General features: G+C 37.7%; 1 protein-coding gene across 2 annotated transcripts in view; it reads left to right on the forward strand.

The window, feature by feature from the left end:
• The window catches only part of MKL2 (MKL/myocardin-like 2), a 165,882-nt gene that overhangs the window by 120,376 nt on the left and 22,638 nt on the right, over positions 1 to 22,868 (forward strand). For both annotated transcript variants that reach the window (XM_012647813.1, XM_012647815.1), the window contains 6 exons: positions 2,432 to 2,497; positions 4,090 to 4,145; positions 5,444 to 5,519; positions 9,061 to 9,222; positions 10,452 to 10,630; positions 21,838 to 21,975. In XM_012647813.1, the coding sequence (XP_012503267.1) occupies positions 2,432 to 2,497; positions 4,090 to 4,145; positions 5,444 to 5,519; positions 9,061 to 9,222; positions 10,452 to 10,630; positions 21,838 to 21,975 (677 nt within the window). The remainder of the gene's footprint in view (positions 1 to 2,431; positions 2,498 to 4,089; positions 4,146 to 5,443; positions 5,520 to 9,060; positions 9,223 to 10,451; positions 10,631 to 21,837; positions 21,976 to 22,868) is intronic.

Below are 22,868 nucleotides of genomic sequence, written 5' to 3' on the forward strand. Positions count from 1 at the left end.
AAATTTATCAAACCTGAGGAGGGGACTGCGGAAACTCCATGACTTCATAACCCATCAGTCAGAAGTATGGGAGGCCTGGACTAGCGGTTCACATCCTGAAGCGAGGGCAGTCTTGTGGGACGGAGCCCTTTAACTCGTAGGATCTGACACTAACTCCAGAATGGAATTGTGGAACACCTAGTTAGGGTCCAGAAAGTTGGAGAACTGGCAGGTGTGAGGGAAAAGCCCACACATTTGGTGTCGGAAGTATTGGTAGTAGAAACAGGTCAGAGAGACATACATCCATTTTGTGTGTTACCCTTGTGGTAGCAGGTACCTTCGCACATCAACACGAAAGTGTGATTTCTGGTCATAGATGATACAGCCGACAGGGCTGCCATCCTGGTACGTGAGGGCACCTGAAATGACCAGCGAACATCAGGAGACGATACGGAGATGTCATCGGTGTTGGTTTGCAGACCAAGTTGTTGCAAATGTAGACATCATTCAAAGATGTCGTTCACCCAAAAAATGTATTGTGTTTGATACATTTGTCTCATATCTGTGATGCAATTTTTTTTGTCTGTTTTAAGCCAAAAAGGGGGGCTGTTGATGTTTTACATTACTCTTTTTTACTCTTTTGAGCCCTCCTTTGGGAGAAAGGAAAGATACTACTGCTAGAGATTTTCCAACAGACATGGACCGTCATGTTCCAGAAGTGTCAACCTTTGAACTGGACAACTGTTCTAACCCTTTTCTCCTCTCAGTTGTCCTTTTCTTGGGACGCTACTTCTTGAATACGGACCACCTCAAATGCAGACAAGCACTGACGTTAGCCTTCCCGGAAGAATGTTAGAGTATGCAGGCATTTGTGTGGTAGCAGATGCACAGGTCAGCTCCTTGGTTATTTTTGTTCCTTATAAAGCACAGTGGGAACATGCTATTCTCAATAAACTATAAGTTATCAGGGAAAAGATCTTTGTGTTAGAGCACAATTGATTCAAAGTATCACAGAACATTTTAATGTCAGAAATGTGCACGTATTTTTTTAGACTCATTTAATTTTTCTTTTGCTTTGTGTAACAGAGTCTTACGTTAGTTGCTTCAGCTCTCAATGGGATATCAGTGAAGCTTTGTGACCCTATGGCCCCAAACAAACAAAAAGCATATTTCTGTATCCAATGGAGGATGACATTCATATCTAACAATGATAAGAAAATATTTTTAAAAGCCATTTTGCAGTTTAGACTCTTGAAGTATATCTGACTGCTCTGCTCTGCAGTCAGCACAAGGCTAAGTGAGAAACAAGGGATGTAAGGGCCACGTTGCCTACATCTTCAGGCCTCAGGGTTTTATTGCAAGGAGACACCATGTGCCACTGCGTTTGAGCCTCGGTAAGAGACAAGTCCCAGCCAGCCTCTCACTTCAGCCCTCTTCATCCCTCACTAGAAAACTGGCTTCTCTTCCCACTGTTTAAGAAACACACATAGATCAATTTTTTTTAGCATATTGATAACCTTTAAGCAGGCTCTTCATCCTCCTAACCTTGGTTTTATCTGTGGTTTAAAATAAAAATCAAAATGGAAACCCTATTTGAATGTAAGGTAAAACCAAGAAAAATATTTTTCAAAGTCACTTCATGTATTTCTCTTTTTTTAAATTGGCTCACTTTCCAGATAAAAATATACAGATGTTTATAAAATGAATCTGCTTTAAAAATCTAGGAAAAAAAATTAATTTTTGATTAAATTTGGCAAACTGGATATCTGCATTTCATCATATATATCTTGTTTTCTACCAGTTGTAATAATTTACTTTTGTTAAAATATCAAGGTATCATTTGATTTGTGACTTTCTTAGAACTTATAGAATGAGATATGGTATTATGTTTGTGCAAAGATTACTTTAAATTCCTAATTTAGAAATCTCCCATTGGGTCATTAGTAATATCTTATAGGTCTAATTTTTATTATGTAGGTAGGCTTCATTAAAGCTATTTAAAATTTGTTCCTGATGGAGTAAGTCCCTCCCTCCAAATAAGTCAATCTTTCCTTGAAATAAATTTTGCCATTTAAAAGAACTAAGGAATGTCAAGGAATTTCATGTTTCTATTTCTATGAATGAGATTTATTAATAAGTCTTAATATATAAGCCAACGGTATTTCCTTTCTGGGTACTATGTGAATGTATTTAAATAAATACTTAGCTTTAGTCATCAAATTATTATTCACTAAACAAAAACATGCTGAGTAAACTTTAGTGTTCACCAAAAGGGCAGAAATCACAAAATAATTTTCTTTTTACAAGTTGGATGGTACCGGGTAATATCCTCCTTGTTTAATTATGAAATAGAAGATGTTTAATAAAACTTAATTGTATCTCCTCTGGAATTGTATAGATTGGATCGTACAGTTACCAATAAACGCCAATGGTGATTATTTCCTTTTCACAGTGCTCCAGCTGCGGCTGCAACAGAGGAGGACGAGAGAACAACTAGTGGACCAGGGCATCATGCCACGTAAGATTTACAGCATTACCGTTGTGTCCCTCATGATGTAACAAGATGGGCATGTCCAAAAAGCACCTGTATCCCACTCTAATTCAGTTGTATCCATTGAATCAACAATTGCCAAATAAATTTATAAGGAAAAATCAGGCATCTGCATTGCCAACCTAAGAGAATCATTTAGAATACATTTTAAAAACCAGATGTACTTTAAAATTAAGATGGACTGGAATTGATTGATTTATTTAAAATATTTAAATATTTCAGAAGACTGGAAAGTATAGATTCATTTTGTAATTTCTAGTGTTTTATAACTGAATCGTTTCTAGCCCATAAACCATTTCTTGGCTTATGATAAGGAAGGATTTTTCTCTACAGTGGATATTTTTCCCAGTTAAACTTTTTTTTTTCCTGGACTATTATTAATTATCTAAATATTTTAAATCTAGCATTGTGATAGTCAAAAGTTCCTTTGATACTCTGCCAGATTTCTCCACCACCACATTCCTGACTGTGAACCAATCAATCAAACTGGATCAAATTATGATGTTTCAGACACCACTGCTAGGCCAGCTCTAATCTGCTTTGGGGAGCTGGTCCCTAGCCAAACCTGATTGGGCTGGGCTCCTGGGAGTCTCTGGGTGCCTCAAGTACTAGTGCTGAAAATAATGCTGTAGGAGCTGATTGGTCAAGTCTTGGAGATGACAGCCCAAAGAATCCTAGTCCTATATCCCATCCACTCATCTGACTTCCTGTGTAAGTGCAGGGGTTATTGGGCAATAGTGGACATACACGAAAAGGATAGTGCAAAGATAACTGATAGAAATACTGTCATAGGTGATGTTTTGGTAAACACTGCTAACCCTCACAATGGGATTCTAGAATATTTGATGTACTGGCAGTTGGCATATTAAGGAGTCACTCTGTCTTTAGAGTGAGTTGCATTGTAGTATGGTAGAAAGAACATGAACCTTTCAAACTCAAAAGCCTAGATTTAAATCCCACTTTGACCACCATCTAGCTGTCTGACCTCAAGGATTCACTTAACCTCTCTGAGCCTTCATCTGTACTGGGGCTTACACCTACCTGGCAAGGTTGTAGTGAAGACCGACAGGAATACGATTACGATTGACCACAGAGCATAGAGCTAAGCTCCATTGTGGGTTCTCAATAAATGGTACTTCAGATTTGTTGGGTATAGAGTGTCGTGTGTTCAAGGTTAGATCACTCCCGAGAACATTTGGGCTTTTTCCAGTAGCTCCAATGGCCATTAAGAGCAAGGACCTGTTAAGGAATCATCAAACATTTCCCTTGGCAATGAAAATTTGCCCTGACTAGTGGTTGGAACTAGTCTGACATGATATTTGCATTGTCGTTATATATGTAACTCTATTTATAATGTCTACTGGTTTTATTTGTGAAATACATAATTTTCTGTAACATTTGAGGTTTCAAATTTTGCAGATCTCATGAAGGAACTAGTAAATAAATTGGAACTGTAGATGTGAACTAATAGGATTATCAACATGATATACTGTAACTGTGGGCTGAAGTATGAACGCCTCTATTTATACCATGAAAACAATTTCTTTTCCCCCTCACAGCTTTGAAGAGCCCAGCGGCATTCCATGAACAGATAAAAAGCTTGGAACGAGCCAGAGTAAGAAATTTTACTTTAAAATGTTCTACTTCTCTCCTTTATTCTAAAGTACCTATGGACAAGCAGCAATCTTATTCCTAAATATGTCAATAGCGAAAACATAGTGTATTTTCAGGATACATGGCATAGAGAGTATTTACTTGGGGGTAGTTTGATCTTAGGGGTTTATAGAAAATACATGTCATTCAAATTTTGTCCTTTTAAAACCAGTAACTAGTTTTGTACATAAAGGACAAGTTACACTTCTTCACATTCTTGCTTTCAGAGCCTAACAATGGTTTTTAGAGATGCAATAGAGGAGTAATTATGTCATTTGTTACCCCTGCAGAGAGACAGCCAAGTGAAGCACTGATGCCAGATCCTTAGGTGGTTTCCCTACTGGGTCTGGGTTACCTGTACCTGTGACCCCGAGTAGGAGAATTTGGCTAAATCGGAGAACGTTGCTACATTCAACTTTGCTTTATTCCTTGAGATGGCGCTGTCATAGTTGCACATTGCATTGGTGTTGATTATTTTCTTTAAAAATGCCATTATGAACCGGGTATGGTGGTTCATGCCTGTAATCCTAACATTCTGGGAGGCCAAGGTGGGAGGATCCCTTGAGCTCAGGAGTTGAAGACCAGCCTAAGCAAGAGCGAGACCCCGTCTCTACAAAAAATAGAAAAATTAGCCAGGTGTGGTGGCATATGCCTCTAGTCCCAACTACTTGGAAGACTGAGGCAGAAGGATTGCTCAAGCCCAGGAGTAAGAAAAATTTCTCAGAATGTAATAATAATCTCCTAGAGTCTTATAAAATATAAAACCCATTTTAAAGTCCTATTGCTTAAGAATTAAATACAGTTCTAATTGAGAAAATATGATCAAGGATATGAACTCATGAAAGAAAATACATTAGGATTTTTAGGAAATTTGTTATCAAAGTGGATTCTTACTTGACCCAAAGTATAGATTTCATTGATTTTAGATATTTAAGTGCTCTAAATCTTATGTTTATTGAAAAATCATATTCAAAATCATGAGTTTTTGACGTTGCCAAGTTTTAAAATAAAATTCTATAAAGTGCTTACTTTCATATCAATATACTATTCAAGTCCCTGTAAGATTTTGAAGGCTGCAGTTTAAATCATGCATTGGATAGTAGTTTCTGTAAGTACTAATTTCTACTCTTTTCTTCCTCTCAAAAGACATGACATAAAGAGTATACAATTTATTTAAACGGAGTACCTTGAAAAAAATTTAAAACCATGATAAATTGTAAATAATTTTTGAAAAGACTTTCTTATTATCTTTTTTTCAAGACCGAAAACTTTTTGAAACACAAGATTCGGAGCCGACCAGATCGTTCTGAACTTGTCAGGATGCACATTTTAGAAGGTAAAGGTTTTATTTATTATTTTGCTTCATTTTCTCAAGAAAAGAAGTGAGAATTCCACCATTTCTGTTTATTCCCATTTTAATAACTTTTTACCCCACAGGCTGACATCCTCCAAATTGGATAGCAACATGAAGACCCAAAACTAAAACATTGTTTTAGATACATGGGGAAAGTTTGATTCTCCAAATAACCAATTAATGGACTGACTCTTCCCCACCAGCTGGTACCATAGGTGCCTCTACCATACTGTTCTGGAAAAACACTTTTGGTCCAGAGGATTTCTTTATCAGTGAGGGACATGTGCCCTGCTCATTAAGTCATAAAGGGTACAACACCCCCAAGTCTAACCCTAGATTTTCAGCTACTTGGACCTTGTTTATGTCTACCTGGTGCAATGCCCACACTCAGCGTTTCTCTTTGTTGCCACTTACAGCAATTCAGCTTGATCTGACCATTATCGTAAGTGTGCCCCACCACCAAATTATCTGTCACCCAGCCTCACCGCTCACGAGGCTGGTAGGGACAGTTCCATTCCATCTTTGGCTAAACACATGGCTGAGGACATGATGTTTTTCTGTCTAAAGACAGAGCATTCTTGAAAACTAACACCTCCACCGTAAACTCCCAAGTTACATTTTCTTTCATTGTTTTGCTTCTCTGACTAATTTATTGAGCCAGACTAGGAGCTTGATCCTTTGATAGTTTGGGGTATGTTAAGCCTTGAGAAGATACAAAAAGAATCTGAAAACTTCTCAAACATGTAGAGGCAACTGTCAGATAGAAGAAAGATTTGTTCTCTCTGGGCCTAATGATCTGATTAGGATTAGAGTTAGTTCTAGAATTAGGTTGATATTACAAAGTATTAGATTGTAGCTCAACATAAGGACTAATATTCTAAAGGCCAGACATGAAATCTTCAGGAGGTGATAGGGTCACTGTTATTAGAGATACTCATTCATTGGCCAGTGTGCTAGACACCAGAGACCCAAAAAGTGAGCAAGACAGATGGATGCCTGCCTTTGTAGAACTTTGGTTCCAGTGGCAGAGACAGATAATAAACAAGGGAATTAGATGATCAGAAGCACTCTGGGGGGAATAAACAGGCTGCTGTGATAGAGAAAAAACACATCATATTAGGAATGTGGTAAAGAGGTTCCAAGTATCAAGGTGGTCTATACGACTCAAGTAGGGTCTTTTCTAATCTAAAGAATCTATGATTATGTGGCTATCCTCACTCCAGGAGCAGGAGGTGAGAGGTATATGCCTTTCTCTACTTTGGGTTGTGTTCTCAGAAGTCCACTGGACTAAAAAATCTTTTCCAGAACTCCAGTAGTAGGGTAGAGCAGCTACCAGCTGTCAGGGATAAGTGAATCTTCAAAGAAGCAAGTTTACTGGTAAGTAACCGAGTAAAGGGTTCCTTCTGTGCCTGAAAATACCTTGACCTATTAGGGATGTTTTTGTTGTAACAATGCTGTCTGTTTCCGTTTCTAACTGTAATAGACTTTATTAATATAATTAAAATCAAGGCAAATACATTTACCTATCAAAAGGAATCAGACTACCTAACATTTAAAAACCTAAAACAGTGTATATGAATGAACCGTAAGTGATGTTTTAAGGACCTCAGTTATCAAGTTGGGAGTCTTGAAATGAGAAAGAATGTCATCTTTAACTTTTAAAATGTCTTAAAACTGCCCCCCAGCTGTATTTTAACATTAAACAATTTGGATTGGATTGAAAATTTGGCGGACAAGAGTCTAAATTATTTTCTGAAGTTCAGCAGCTAAACTTCAGCCTAGTCTTGTGGAGATGGGAGGCAGTAAGACTAGAAACAGAAACAGCAAAATGCCAGGCTCTACTTACATGCTTTGGGAATATTTTCTTTCCATACTGATTGTGCTATCACTTGGATGGTGATGGGAGAGGGGGAAAAAACAGAAAGCTATCCTACCTGGATCTTAACGAAAACCATTGAAATATCAACCTACAAGCGATTCTCATGGTCTAGTTCTCCGCAACTATCATCTTCCTGTGTGGTTAGAAGTGTTTTATCTCACAAGATTGGCACCACAGTTGGTTATATAGGAAAACTATAAAAATCAGCTGGGCACACATTTTATTTTAAGTTATAGAGATATACATTCATTTGCCAATATCGCCATCCAGGGCTAGAGTCCTCTCTTTGGGGACGGCTTTAATGAATGGAATTCACATCATCTTCACTGCACAAAGCACAGTGTACACCACCTACAGTTTCCACTTATGGTGCAACAAAAACAATAGACACTTGAAAAGCAATCTGAGCTTAAAAATCATAGATTTTGTGATCTTTTTCCCAAATCTTTTACAGTTATTAATTGCCCGAACTAATTTGACAGTGATCTTTTTTTCAATGACTCACCTTTATCACGTTTCCAAAGCATTTTAAATTAGGTTTCCAAGCAATAATAATTTTATTTGGAAGTTTATCATTTTCTCATAACATTTCATTATGTATTGACAATAGCAGTCACAAGAGATACAGACTATTTCCTGGGCAATCAAGGTTGACTTCTGGCAAACAGACAGCTCAAATGGTGGGTAGAGAAGTTGCACAGGTGTACTGCAGAGTAGCTCACCAGCTTTGAGCCTCGGGCTTCAGCCAGGAAATTCTGCCTAGAATATGAATAACATCAGTTAATCCTGAGCCTACTTATGGGGAATTTCAAAAGACCTTCTTTTGTATAACTTAAGAGGCAAGCAACTTTCAACTCAGAATTTTCGGTTAATACCACATTGTTATTTTTAACCAATTATAAACATTTTGAGAACAATGGAAAAAAGCATTAATGAGAGTTACCAGAAACACAAATAATTGACAGAATGAAGCAAATGAAAGAGTTACGATGTTTACAGTAGTTTTATGTTGGTTGTACCAACTTTATGCTTTTGTAAGTAGATGAGTTGATGCTTCTTTACAACTATTAATTACCATATAATTGAATATTCCTAACAGACACAAGGATACATATTCAGAAATAAACCCAAATTCTTAATTATAATGACTGACTCTGAGACACACAGGGATCAACCCAAGAATATAAATTATAGCTTTTCCCATTGACTCCGCAAAGGAACTTACATCCTAAGAGGCAGTGGCTCCCCTACCAGAACTTGACTTCCCAATGAAGCCAAATCCAAAGCTGTAAACTTCTTGAGCCACATCTATCTTGTTCATCCTGTGTACCCCCAATACCTAATAAATGTGAACTTGACCCTCCTACCATAAGTCGAAAATAGCAATATACCCTTTTTGGCTTGAGGTCATGTTGATTTGAATCCATGAGCATCCATTTTATGTAGGCAAGGTAAAACTATCCAGGATTAAAAAGTACAAAATGCATATTAGAGCATTCTTAAACAGTCATTTTCTCTTTCCATAACTATGTTGAGAACACATAAATATGTTTAAACCAATTTAAATTCAGTTGGTCTGAAATAACATTAGGGAATAGATAATAGTAATTCAAGTAATGGTTAAAACTGTGTTTCCTCTTTTAGAAACATTTGCAGAGCCATCCCTGCAGGCTACCCAGATGAAGTTGAAAAGAGCTCGACTAGCAGATGATCTGAATGAAAAGATTGCTCAAAGACCTGGTCCTATGGAGCTGGTAGAGAAAAACATCCTTCCTGTAGACTCCAGTGTTAAGGAAGCAATTATAGGCAAGACTCTAAAAATTTACTATTTTCTGAGAGAAAGAGAAACCTGTTAGTTTTAGATAAAACAAATTTAATTAAAAGGCCAGTAACAATCATGAGTATTGTTTTCTGGGTTAACTAGAAATTTATTAACACTGACAGTGATTCTTGTTACTATTATGTATTATAAGAATTGCATCTGCTACCAATTAACAGAGATTCTTGTTATGTCTCAGGTTTATATGTTCTGATTTCATTATCACGTTTTCTAAGTTAAACTTGTATCACACTGTTTCTGTTTAATATTTTTACAAACTTTTCATTATTTTTCTATTTCTAGGAAATATAAAGAAACATAGCTTGTTCAATGTTAGTTCACGAAGGTGAATAGCAAGTGAATAGATGTATTCATTAAGAATGGCAGTATCTGTCCATTTTATCCTAGTCTTATCATACTTAGTTACTGATGTTTCTCTTTTTGTTTCTGGCAAGCTTTAGCACAAAAAAAATCATTTCAAGAATAATGCTTATTCAGCAGGTAATTTTGAAAAGTTAATATCTAATCTTAAAAACTGTCATAGTTTTCGTTATTCCTGGGAACTTCATATTTTGCATTAGTATGAGTTTAAAGCTCAGGCAATTCGTTGTCAGGAATTCCAAGTAGTACAGTCAACTGTAATTCCATGCAATCCTAAAGAGATGGACCCCAAAAAGTAAGACATCAGTATAGCTGGGCTGCTCTTTGAAGTGGGAATTTACCAATAGACACCCAGGCATAGCCCCATCATCTCATTTTTTTTTAAACAGTTGGATTCTAGATCAGAATCCAGATGTTGCCTCTGGCTGATATGCCTCCTAAATCTTAATCTATTGGGTAGGTCTTCTTCCTTCCCTTTTTTCCTTACTGCTTATTTGTTGACAAAACAGGCTTGTTTTGTCCTCTAAGATGTCCCACGTTCTCAATTCTGCTGATTCCATTTGCATCCCCTGGTGTCATTGAAAACATTCCTGTCCCCTGTACGTCCTATAACTGGTAGGTGGACACAAAGGCTTGATGCAGTTCAGATCTGATTTGTTTTTCCCAAGAATACATCATAGGTAGTGGTGTGTTCTTCCATTGGGAAGTATATTATGTTCAATTTTTCTTAAACCAGCTTCCTAAATTTTCATAGGAAACAATGTTTCTCCTTCTTTTTCATATTAATCTTGATATTCCAAGGCCAACTTAAACCAAGAATCATTTCTTTCTTTAGGCGTTGGGAAGGAGGACTATGCCCACACTCAGGGTGACTTCTCATTTGATGAAGACAGCAGTGACGCTTTGTCTCCAGACCAGCCCGCGAGCCAGGAGTCGCAGGGGTCAGCCACGTCCCCAAGTGAGCCAAAAGTTAGTGAATCGCCATCTCCTGTGACTACCAGCACTCCAGCCCAGGTATTACCTCTCTGGTTTTGATCCCTAAATAGAGAAAGTGCCTTATTTTTTATGTATCAAAGTAATAAAATTTCACTGGAAGAAAAATCTGAAAATGCTGAAAAATTGAATAGGCTTTTCACCTGTAATCCAAAACACTGTTAAATTTTTTCAATAGATTCTTACATATTATTCCTACTCTACATGCATGTTTTTATTTTTTACAAATGGTTTTGTACCTTGCTTTTTAAAAATCTTGACATACCATAAAATTCACCTTTTTTTGCCATCTTAACCATTTTTAAGTGTACAGTTTAGTAGTGTTAAGTACATTCACATTGTTGTGCAACAGATCTCCAGAATGTTTTCATCTAGCAAAACTAAAACTCTGTAACCATTAAACAGCTCCTCCTCCTGCTCTATCTGCCCAGCCCCTAGTAACCACCATTCTACTCTCTGTCTCTGAATTTTACTACTCTAGGTACCTCATGAAAGTAGAATCATACAGTACGCGTCTTTTTGTGACTGTCTTAGTTCACTTAGCATAATGTTCTCAAGATGCATCTGTGTTGTATCATGTGACAGGATCTCCTTCCTGTTTAAGGCTGAATAGTATTCCATTGTGTGAATATATTCACACTGTGTTTATTCATTAGCTGATAGATAGTGTGTTGCATCTGTCCCCTGGCTATTGTGAATAATGGTGCTGCAAACATGGGTGTGCATATCTCTTCAAGACCCTGCTTTCAATTTCTTTGGCTGTATGTCCAGAAGTGGGATTATTGGGTCATATGGTAGTGGTATTTTTAATTTTTTTTGAAGAACCTCCATACCATTCTCCATAGCAGTCATACCTCACCATAGGGCACATGGGTTCCAGTTTCTCCACATCCTTACCAGCAGCTGTTACTTTCTATTCTTTCAGTACTAGCCATTCTAATGGATGTGAGGTGGTATCTCCTTGTGGCTTTGGTTTGCATTTCTCTAATGATTAGTGATGTTGACCATCTTTTCATGCACTAGGCCATTTGTTTATCATCTTTGGAGAAATGTCTTTTGTCCATTTTTTAATCCAGTCATTTTTTTGTTGTTGTGAAAGTTCTGTTTTCTAGATATTAACCCCATGTCAGATATGATATGAAATACATTCTCTATTCCGTGGGTTGCTTTTCCACTCTATTGATTGTGTCCTTTAATGCACGGTTTTTTGGTTTGATACAGTCCATTTGTCTATTTTTGTTTTTGTTGCCTGTGCTCTTGGTGTCATACTAAGAAATCATTGCCAAATTCAATGTCATGAAGCTTTTGATAATTGCATTAGAAATTTGCATTTCTTAAGAAGTGTTCATGTTTGTTGGTTTTAAAAGAATTCCTATGCTACACATAATTTGTTTTTAATCTCTCGTAGCATTTTTGCCTTAATAGTGTTTAGTTAAAGTCAAAACTATTGAACAGCTTAATGGGAGTGGTCAAGTTCAGCAGAGAATGTTCTTGTTAATAAGCCTGGCATCATAGGGTTCTTGAGTTGGAAAGGAATTTAGCAATTATCTGCTTTAACCCTTACATAAGAGGTGGCCTGGGCTCACGGAGGTACAGAAGTTTTGGAATTAAAAATGTTTGTGTATTTTCTTACATCATTTCCTCTCATTCGTGAACATTTATTTGTTAGGAACTATGTCTTTCAGCCATCATTTTCTTCATTGCATTTATCACCGTGATCTGAAATATGTTGTTTGTTGTCTTGATGCCTCCAACTAAAAAGTGAGCCTGTGAGGAAAAGGACTTTCACTCTTAGAGGACGAGAGCTATTTTGGAGAGAGCACGCGTGTGTGTGTAACATAGCACAGGGCCTGGTACGGAAAAGGTACTTAATAAACACTGAATTGAATTGAATTAGGTACCATGAGTGCAGACTGACACAGGGCTTGTAGAAAAGTTTCTGTTCTCCTTCCATTCGAAAGTAGAGCCTAACAACTCGGACTTGACAGAGGTAGCGTGGGTGGCTACAGTCCAGATTGTCCACATTCCCAGGGCAAGAGTGACTGTGGCCCCTTGGCTTTGCTGGACACTGGCCTGGAAGAAGGATGAGGGTCAGTGACCAGCCGTGCTCTGAGCAGGCAGCAGGGGAGACTATCCCCTACTGTGTTCTCACATATTTGCTGTACCCTGGTTTTGAGCTTTAAAAATAGGGTAAAAAGAATGTCAAGTATGCAAGTAAATACCATTAAAAAGCAGCTCCACTTATCCATTTGGGTGGTGGCTCCCTACTGCTGTCTGAGTAGGTTAGGATGTCAGACAGCTATTAGCATGGCCTTAGCTTTTAATAAGAGTTTTTGTCACCGCGGCCATCTTCCTGTTGATGGCTTCATGCAATTCCACCTGCATGAAAGATTACCATTCTCCTTTTCCCTGTATTGCTTGTACTATTATATTTTTCACATTACTCTTGAAAGAGTAAGTTTATAAGTGAGAAACTTTAACCAGATGCAGTCCCACCCAGTGGGCTAACATTCCAGAATCCCTTGAAGGGAAATAGGAATAGCAGTGTTTCTTGAAGAATACATGTGGTCTGTTTACTGCCAGTGCGGTGCACACTAAGCCTTGGGTCACTCCTGAACTTGGGACTTAGTGCTGCTGCAGTTCTGATTCTGCCTGCAAACCATCAGCAGTCAACTGGGCTAAAGGAAAAAGACCCACTTTACAGAATGTTAACAATCATACATTCAAGAAAAGGAACTGAGAGTCAGAGATGGCGCCACTGTAGCTTTACCCGTTAAATAATTTCTGCCCTGCATGCCTTAAGTGTTCTAATATTTATAAGTGGGGAATCCAATAAGGATTCTTATTATACTTTTCTTTGTGCCATAAAGAAGCATGTCCCTGGTAACGATGCTATATTGATGTCAAAGAAAGATAATCCTCAGGTAGAACTGTAAATACATTGTAGGCGTTTTCATTTTTTAAATCAACTACAGAGGGAAACTTTAACATGTTGGTAAAGTCTTTGGGATTTTTGTGTCTATAAGTGACAATTAGGTTTTGTTTTGGCAAATTTTGTGCTTTATTTTCACTGTTACCCAGTTTGTCTAGGCATCTCCATGTATATAAAATATATTGTCTTTGGTAGCTCAAGGGGAAAGGGTCTTAACACATTGTTTTACATTAGATATCAGGTACCTAGAAGGCAGGGCTTTCCCCTCACTTTATCTTAGTACCCTCATACTGAACACACAGGTCCAACACACAGCAGCTATTTATTGAGTTAATGAATGAGCAACCACAGGAAATTATCTCTGCAATCTATTTTTTCCTGTTTTAGAATTATGATCCTACCCCCAAAGAGCAGTCACATCACTGTTTATTGACATCACTATTTATTGAAATAGTCCCTATAAACAAAGATAAGACATTTATGTGAATCTTTTATTATCTTTTGGGTGTTCTTAGAGAAGAGTTACTGTAGCCCACTCCTCAAATTGGCTGTAGTGAAGGACTAGTGTGTGTTTGTTTAAAGTACAGTAAGTGGTGGAGTAACGTCAACTTTCTGTATAACTTCCTATACTTGTGTCTTCACAGGGAAAGGTCCACAGCCCATACCTTAAAGAGCTCTGCCATAGATTTTACTTTGTTTCTTGTTTACCTGAGCAAAGTTTTTTCTTCTTTTTTTTAGAAACAGGGTCTTACTCTGTCACCCAGGCTGGAGTGCAGTGGTCCAAATATAGCTCACTGTAACCTCAAATTCCTGGGCTCAAGCAATTCTCCTGCCTCAGCCTTCCAAGTAGGTGGGACTACAGGCACAGGCCACCACACCCAACTAATTTTTTTTTTTTTTTTTTAATTTTTAGTAGGGAGAGGGTCTCACTGTGTTGCCCAGGCTAGGTCTCGAACTGCTGGCTGCCTCAGCCTCCCAAAGTGCTGGGATTACAGGGGTGAGCCACTGCGCTCAGCCAAGTTTTTTCATATGTCGATTAATCATCATTTTGTGCTACACATCTAATCCTAAACACATTTTTCTAATTTCCCTGTTTGTTTTTTGCACTTGACCTGATACAAAGCAAAAGCCAGTGCAGAGAATTTCTTTTAGGTTCTTTAAAAGTTATATTTACAGATAATTAGTTAAAATTAGGCTTGAGATTTCTTTATGCCTTGCTTTCCTCCAAAATGTCTTATAGTCTTCTTAATTCTTTTTCAGAACACACAGATACCAGAGGATTAAGTCCTACAGAAAGTACTTAAAGAACAGATTATTCAGGCACTTCTCTTGCAATCCCACAGCTAAAATGCTAATGACCTCACAGAGTAAAAAAATTCTTCTTTGAAATATGTATTTCTGTGTGGTCTGCAAAAGACTAAAACTGCTTATCCTTGGATTTTTCTCTTTTTAATTCTGATCAAAGTGTAGCTGGAAAGGAATTTACCAAAATATTAACGGAACACACATCACATACTGGAGCTCGATTTATTTTGTGCTTAAGCAACTCTTGAACAATGGAAAGCTGTAGGAAATTAAGAGCAGCCATATGTGCACACTAGGAGCTGCTACACTGGTCCTTTTAATCTGGAGATTCTTTTCTCTCAGCAATTTCTTAAGCCCTTTAATAAATCATTTATTATAAACACCCAGATATTTAACTGTAACCCAGATGTTTAACTATAAGCAGGACCTGACAATTTTTTTTAATTTTCAAAGCCTAGTAATGCTAAAAGGAACCTGGTTGGTCAGCTACTCTGTGTATTTTCAGGAAGATAAGCTTAGGAGACTTTGATAAGCTATTTTTTCTCATTGTATCAAGTAACTTTCAGGTATATGATCTTTTGCCAAATAATGTAGAAACCTTAGGTTTAAGCTAACAAAAAGAATGAGCAAGGTCTAATAGGTAAGCCACATACATATATATTAGATAATCCAAATTTGACTGTTATAAATACCTACCAGGAGAAGCCTGAATAGGGCTTCAAAGACATAGACTCTAATTTCTACCCCTTCAGTTATGCTTTACATAACTTACATGTCAAGAGTGCTCTGCCACTTTTTGAATTGGTTTCTAGCCTTAAGTGTGAAGTTGCGTTCCATCCAAATTCTTAATTTTCCTGTGACTAATAGCAAAGTGCCTAAACTAGTACATTATACAGAACAGACCTTGCCTATTTGTTTGTAAATATAAATGTTTGATGATAAAAATAATGACCAACATTTGTTGAGCACTTACTGTGCGCCAGGCACTGAGCTACTTGCTTTACAGGTTATTACCTGGGGCAGACAGCTTGAAGAAGGGGCAGCTGTCCAGCTCTCATAGGGTTTGAGCTAATGACTCGTTCTCATTAAGCCAATAGATTGTACTGTTAAGACTCATAGTGGCAACTGTTATGTATACTACTTAAAAGATATATAACATTATTTCTTCCATTCATATAGTGTACTCAAGTATCATAACTCAGTTACCAAAAATGAATAATAGTAATTCTAATACTTACTATTCTCCTACATTCTAACCTGTAATGTTCACTTAGACTAACTTGTGAATCACCAACATGGTCATACTAAGCTTGTAACAGACATTCCACATTATTTTGGAGAATATAATAGATAATACATGACAACTTTATTAACTAGATTGTACTTAAAATAAGGTGGACATTTGTTCTAAGGTTTCCTAAAGTCAATCCACAGCATTCATTAATGAATGATCCATCTATGAAGTTACCACTACAAATAACAGATTCATTAATGATGAGAGTCGGTTGGTGATACTCTGCCTGATCACCTCTTTCCTTTGTGGCAATGTTTTAATTCTAGCAGTATTGGTTATAATAGAACTATTAATTAGAAGTATTTAATTATACTCACATTTTGAGATTTTATGCATGTATTCATATGCTTAACACTGTCTCACAAGTGATGGAAAACCTCGTTACAAAAGATAATACGCATCAACAAGACAGTGGAATAGGAAGGTCCAGGCTCTTGTTCTCCCATGGAAACATTAAATAAACTACAGACTGAGTAAAATAACTCTATAGGCACTCTGGAAACCAAAGATCTGTACCAACCAGGCAAATGCCCAATTAAGAAAAAAGCCACATTCAAAAAGGAAACCTCGTGGTGTTTTTACTAGCCCTCCCCAGCATGGTACAGTTGGGAGGAATCAGCTCAAATCCCAATCCCGACTCCCTCGAGACAGCAGGGGCAGAAGTTGTGTGCAACATTCTAGCCTACGTGTGGTTCGCCCAGGAGACTGGTTGGTTGGAAAGATATCCTATGTTCATGGAAGATTTAATATGTCAATACTACCCAAAGCAATCTACAGATTCAATACAATCTCTGTCAAAATCTCAAGGGACACTGAAAAGCCAAAACACTTTTCAATTTTAAAAAACCAAAGTTGGAAGTCTCACACTTCCTCAACTCAAAACTTACTACAAAGCTACAGTAATCAAACTGTGTGGTACTGGCATAAAGACAGACATAGACCAATAGAACAGAACAGAGAGCCCAGAAATAAGCCCTCACAAGTATGGTCAAATGATCTTCGACAAAGGTGCCAAGACCAGCCAATGGGGAAAAGAACAGTCTCTTCAACGAATGGTACTGGGAAAACTGGATATCCACATGCAAAAGAATGAAGTTGGATCTTTACCTAGCATCACACACAAAAATTAAGTGGACAAAGACCTAAATGCAATAGCTAAAACTACAAAACTCTTAGATGAAAACATAGGGGAGAGCTTCGTGACATTGGATTTGGCAGTGATTTCCTGGATGACAACAAGAGCAAAAACAGATCATTAGATTTCATCAGAATTAACTTTTGTACACAAAAGGACATTATCAACTGAAAAACAACCCAAAGACTGAGAGAAAATATTTGCAAATCATATCTGATAAGGATTTGCTATGGTTTGGATGTTTGTCCCCTCCAAACCTTGAGGTGGGGTCTAATGGGAGGCGTTTTGGTCCCGGCGGCAGATCCCTTATGAGTAGATCAGTGCCCTCCCTTGTGGGTGAGTGAGTTCTCACTCTGTTAGTTCCCACAAGAGCTGGCTGTTAAAGAGAACTTGGCATCTCCCCCTCTCTTGCCCCGTGATCTCTGCAAACCCTGGCCCTCTTTCTCCTTCCGTCATGAACAAAAGCATCCTGAGGCCCTCATCAGACACAAATGTCAGTTCCGTGCTTCCTGTACAGCCTGCAGAACCAGGCGCTAAATAAACCTCTTTTCTCTATAAATGACCCAGCCTCAGGTATTTTGTTATAGCAACACAAAACAGATTAATATCCAGTATATGTAAAGAACTCCCACAACAACAAAAATCCCCAATTCAAAAATGGGCAAAGGATTTGAATAGATATTTCAATAAAGAAGATAAGCATATGACAAGATGCTCTATCACTAACCATTAAAGAAATGCAAATCAAAACCACAAGATACCACTTCATGCCCATTATGATGGCAACTATCAAAAGAACACAACAGAAAATAAGTTTTGGAAGTATGTGAATAAACTGAAACTCTTACACAGTAAGTAGGAATTTAAAATGGTGTAGCCACTATGGAAATGTCAGTTCCTCAAGAAATTTAAAATGGAATTAGCATTTGATCCAGCAATTCCACTTCTGGGTTTATGCCCAAAAGAATTAAAAGCAGGAATTAGAACAGATATTTGTATACCCCTGTTCGAAGCAGCATCATTCACAATAATTCACAACAGCCAAATGTGAAAGCAACCCAGGTGTACACAGATAAGTGAATAAACAAAATGCATGTGCTCTTGCTCTCTCTATATATAGGAATATTATTCAGCCTTTAAAGAAATTCTGCAGTATGTACATCATGGATGAACCTTAAACATTATGCTTAGTGAAATAAGCCAATCACAAATGACAAATACTATATGATTCCATTTATATGAGATACTTCTTTAAACTCATAGCAGAAAATAGAATGATGGTTGCCAGGGGCTCGGGGGAGAGGGGAATGGGGAACATGAGAAAGTCTGGAGATGACAGTGGTGATGGTTGCAGAACAATGTAAAAATGTACTTAATGCCAGCACTTAAAAATGGTTAAAATATACTTAAAATGAGATATGTACAAATCACTACTAATCAGGTAATCAAGTACCAACTGAATGTCCAGTAGATTTTGTGCTACAAAATTAATTCACTTTTTTTCACTTGTAATGTTTACTTGTTCTCAAAATGAAATGCTTAAACTTACATATTACAGAAACAAATGGTCAGTACCAGGTGATACATTGTAACAAAGCTAGAATTTTACATAAAATATTCATCTATTACATATCTAAAACATGTTTTTGTTTTATATTCAACTCATTCATTGTTCATGTTATTTATCTGGGGATTAGAATGTGGAAACAATATTTAAAGAATAATTGCATTTGGAATTCTTTGTTTGCATATTGCCATCTTAATTAAGAACTCTGCTGCATCCTAAATTTAAAACACATTATAGATTTAAAATCTACAATACAAAAAAGCTTTGTTTTTAAATATCCTGCCTCTGTCCCTCAAGACTGAAATTCTAAATGAAAAAAAGGGAGTTACCTGAGAGCAACGACTGGTCTTGGAAAGTGCACCGTGTTCTGCAGACACCTGAATTGTTATGTGCTCTTCGATTTTTTCTATCGTAGCAGAACTTTCCCATAGCAATTTCTAGTAAGAGAAAAGTCAGTCTTTAAGATTGAAAGTACCTTCTTTTGAGTTTTTATTTAAAGCATAAACATCCATTATTAAGCAATGTTTTTGACATTTTCTTTTATGATGAAAATTGAAGAACTGGAGATTATGAGACCTATAACCTGTAATAGGAACAGTGACCGGATCCAATAAGACAAAGCAAAGTTTGCAGCTTTTTTGTTTCTTTGGGAAAATGATTCTGAATCATCTTGAAAGTAACTTTTCATAGAACATAAGGTGAACTTAGGTCTCCGTGGCAACTTAAACCTATTTACGTAGCATTCTTTTAAGAGTTTAACATATTGATCAATTTTCTGTGAAACAAAATAAGATTAAGTGTCCCATATGGCCTGGATACTCTTTTAATCCTTTTTCAAATACTGTCATCTCAGAATTCCTAATATTCAGATTATTTGGTGACTTTAGCTAATAGGAACCTAACATCTAGAAATAGTCTAAGTGGAGTTTTGGTGGTTTTTGTCTTTGGTCCTTTGCAAGACACAATAAAAAGCCTGGCAGAATGTAGAAGAGTTTAGACATTTCTCCCTTTTTAACTAGAATTTATCTTCAGCTTAGGTAGAGTTAACGATCACTGTGTTTCTATTGGGTTACTCTCGCGTTATGCTAGGCTCTGTGGTTTTCTGGTTAGCAAAGTCACGCTGAAATACCAAAAGAGCTGATGAGAGTGTCAGTAATCAAGGCTAAAGTCTGCTAGGTGCAGTCTAGAAATACAGGCAAAACATTTTCATAAATATTACAACTGATGCCACATCCATGCTTCTACATTATTTTTCAGATTATTAACACTTTCTGCTCTCAAATTCATCAGCCAGCAGGGGCTGGACTGGTTAAACAGCTTGCCAGGTTAGCAGAACTTATGTGAAAGAAAATGTATGTACTTCAAAATTCCAACGTTTGATTCTGCTTCATATACCAGTTATATAACAGCCAAGGAATGTTTTTTCCTTCTGTGAAAATCAACCTGGAGATAAGTACCCTCATTTCCAAAAAATATGCAAGGCAGAAGGAAAACAATTAACATCATACCCAGTAAGGAAGTGATCAGCTAGCATCATCTTTCACTTTAGGCATGAGGTGTGGTTGGTCAGAGGTTCACTGAGGAGCCCAGCATCGCAGGGCTATTTGGGGGCAAAAGTCTGCCTGGAATGTAGGTGTTGCAGCTCTCGGATGAGTCCTTTTCCTTCATTTCTGTTTAGAAATGAAATTGAGTACAGCCACCTCTACAAAGTAAGTCTTTTATATTGTCAGGACTTACGGTTACTAATAATTACTTAAAAGCTGAAATCAATGGCAGAATCCTCAGAACTGACACGGGCATGTACAATTCATTGCACACTCGCCACACACGGCCTCAGCTGGACTGAGAATGTGACCCAGCGTGAGTAAAGCCCGAAGGAATGACCATTCATCAATTAAACAAGTATTTATTGAGTAACTAGCATGCACAAGGCTTCATATTTCTTGCTACTAATAGCCCTCTGAGTTTTCCGGTAATTTATTTTAAGGAGGAAAAATACAGTTTGCTATTTTTAAACCCACATACTTCAACAAGGGAACTGATTTTGATTGTTGGTGTGATGAGTTTGAGAGTTGTTCGGGGAAGTGAAAATGATAAAGGAAGACATTTTTCCTAAACATAAGGCTGGTAATAAGTCCATCCAAGGAGTGATCAATACACATTTAATTGGTTTATTACAATAGTAACATCTCTTTCCAGTAAGTGAATACTTAAAATCTACTTAAAGTGATTGCTAGTAAGAATTGATAAAACCTAGCAAAGTCTCCTGTAGCTTCCTTTGTTAATATAGAAATTGAGATTCAGTAATCAGTGACTTGGGCCTGGGTAACAAAGTAGCTTCTCATTTTAAGTAAGAGGGCACTGTAAGTGGAACAAATCAATCTTACCAGAATATATTCTGCAGTTCTTCTCCTGTTGCAAGAAGTGGGGGGACAGGAGTTAATGAGAGTGCTAGCCAGGGTTAGCAACAGGAACATACCTTGTAAAGCTCATTTAAGCCACTTGGGTGGAGCAGGTGTCCAGGAAGAGATGCTGCCCAACCACGGGTCTGGGGCGTGGTGGAGGGATTCATCAGGCTCTGTAACAGACTATCACATTTAAATTAGCCAGGGACAATGTGACCTGTGTGGCAAGTAAACCTTATGACTACCTTATATCATTTATCATTTTTACAAGAGTCTTGGACTTTTTTCCCTGCCAAAAAAGGGTGGTTCTGACCATTTTTCTGAGAAAACACTAGACTTTAGTCAATGTAACCTTATTTAGCTTTAGCTGTTCATTGCTGCTGGGACAAAGTCTACATAATTCACTGCACTGAGGCAAAGCATGTCATTCCACCATCGCAGTCTCAGACACAATAGTATGTTTTTCCTTTGTTTCTTTTCTACTGGACTTTTTTTTTTAAAAAAAGAGGTCATTCTCTCGTAATTCCAGTTTTTCTGTTTTCACGGTCATTGATTTCACAGACTTGTTCCTTTTCTGCCTTTTCCGCCAGTTTACTTCAGTGTCCCCAGCAGTTCCTGAATTCTTGAAAACTCCTGCGACTGCGGATCAGCCTCCCGCAAGGTCCACAGCTCCCGTCCTCCCCACAAACACCGTGTCCTCAGCGAAGCCTGGCCCAGCACTCGTAAAGGTGGGTACTCTGGACACACTGGGTTGCGTGGCTTTACCTGCGACTCTGTAGCCCTGTGAACGGAGGTCAAAGGCGTTGTTCTAAGTTACCCAGCCTGCCTTTTAGCCTGAAGGACGGACTTGCTAGACCAGAGCCTTTGTGTATGAAACCGCCACCTTCAACAAGTTGTCCTGTAGTCACAGGAAAATAGCAAAAAATGTGGTCCATATGAAACTACTGGGGCTATGCAGAAAGGCTTTAGGAGTCATTTTATCAGCAGTTTCCAATTCTGCTGCCAACCAGGCCACTAAGATGAAACAGAGAGAAACAGAGTAAGGTAGAGTTGCTTCAGCACAGCACGTGAGATCCGTGAGTCTCACGAACAGATGTCTTTAATGGTAACACGGCTTTGGACTTTATGTGCGAGGTCAACTCGGCGGTATTCCAGATGTATTATGCTACAGGTTAAAGGCTCTAGAGAAGCAGATATGTTTTCTGATTTAGCAGATTTGGCTAGATGAAGCTTGGTTTGTTCTTCAGATAAGCTTCAGATTTGTGGCACTGTTCCCCCCTACATTTCACTTGGTTGAAACAACTCAGTTGGAATAAATCCCAAGGAAGATTAAAATTTTTAATATACAGTACATTTTTAAAGTTCTTAAAATTACGTTTAGACCGTCTAAATAAAGTAGGGGGGTAATAAACTGAGGAATAGTTTAATCGTTTCAGAGATGGCTTTTGCCAAAACTAGCAGAATATAGATAACAAATTCTTTTTTTTTTTTTTCTTTTGAGACAGAGTCTCACTCTTTCTGCCTGGGCTAGAGTGCCGTGGCGTCAGCCTAGCTCACAGCAACCTCAAACTCCTGGGCTTAAGCAATCCTTCTGCCTCAGCCTCCCGAGTAGCTGGGACTA

This window comes from Propithecus coquereli, unplaced genomic scaffold (assembly GCF_000956105.1).
Source record: "Propithecus coquereli isolate 6110/MARCELLA unplaced genomic scaffold, Pcoq_1.0 Scaffold27, whole genome shotgun sequence".
NCBI classification, from domain to species: Eukaryota; Metazoa; Chordata; class Mammalia; order Primates; family Indriidae; genus Propithecus; species Propithecus coquereli.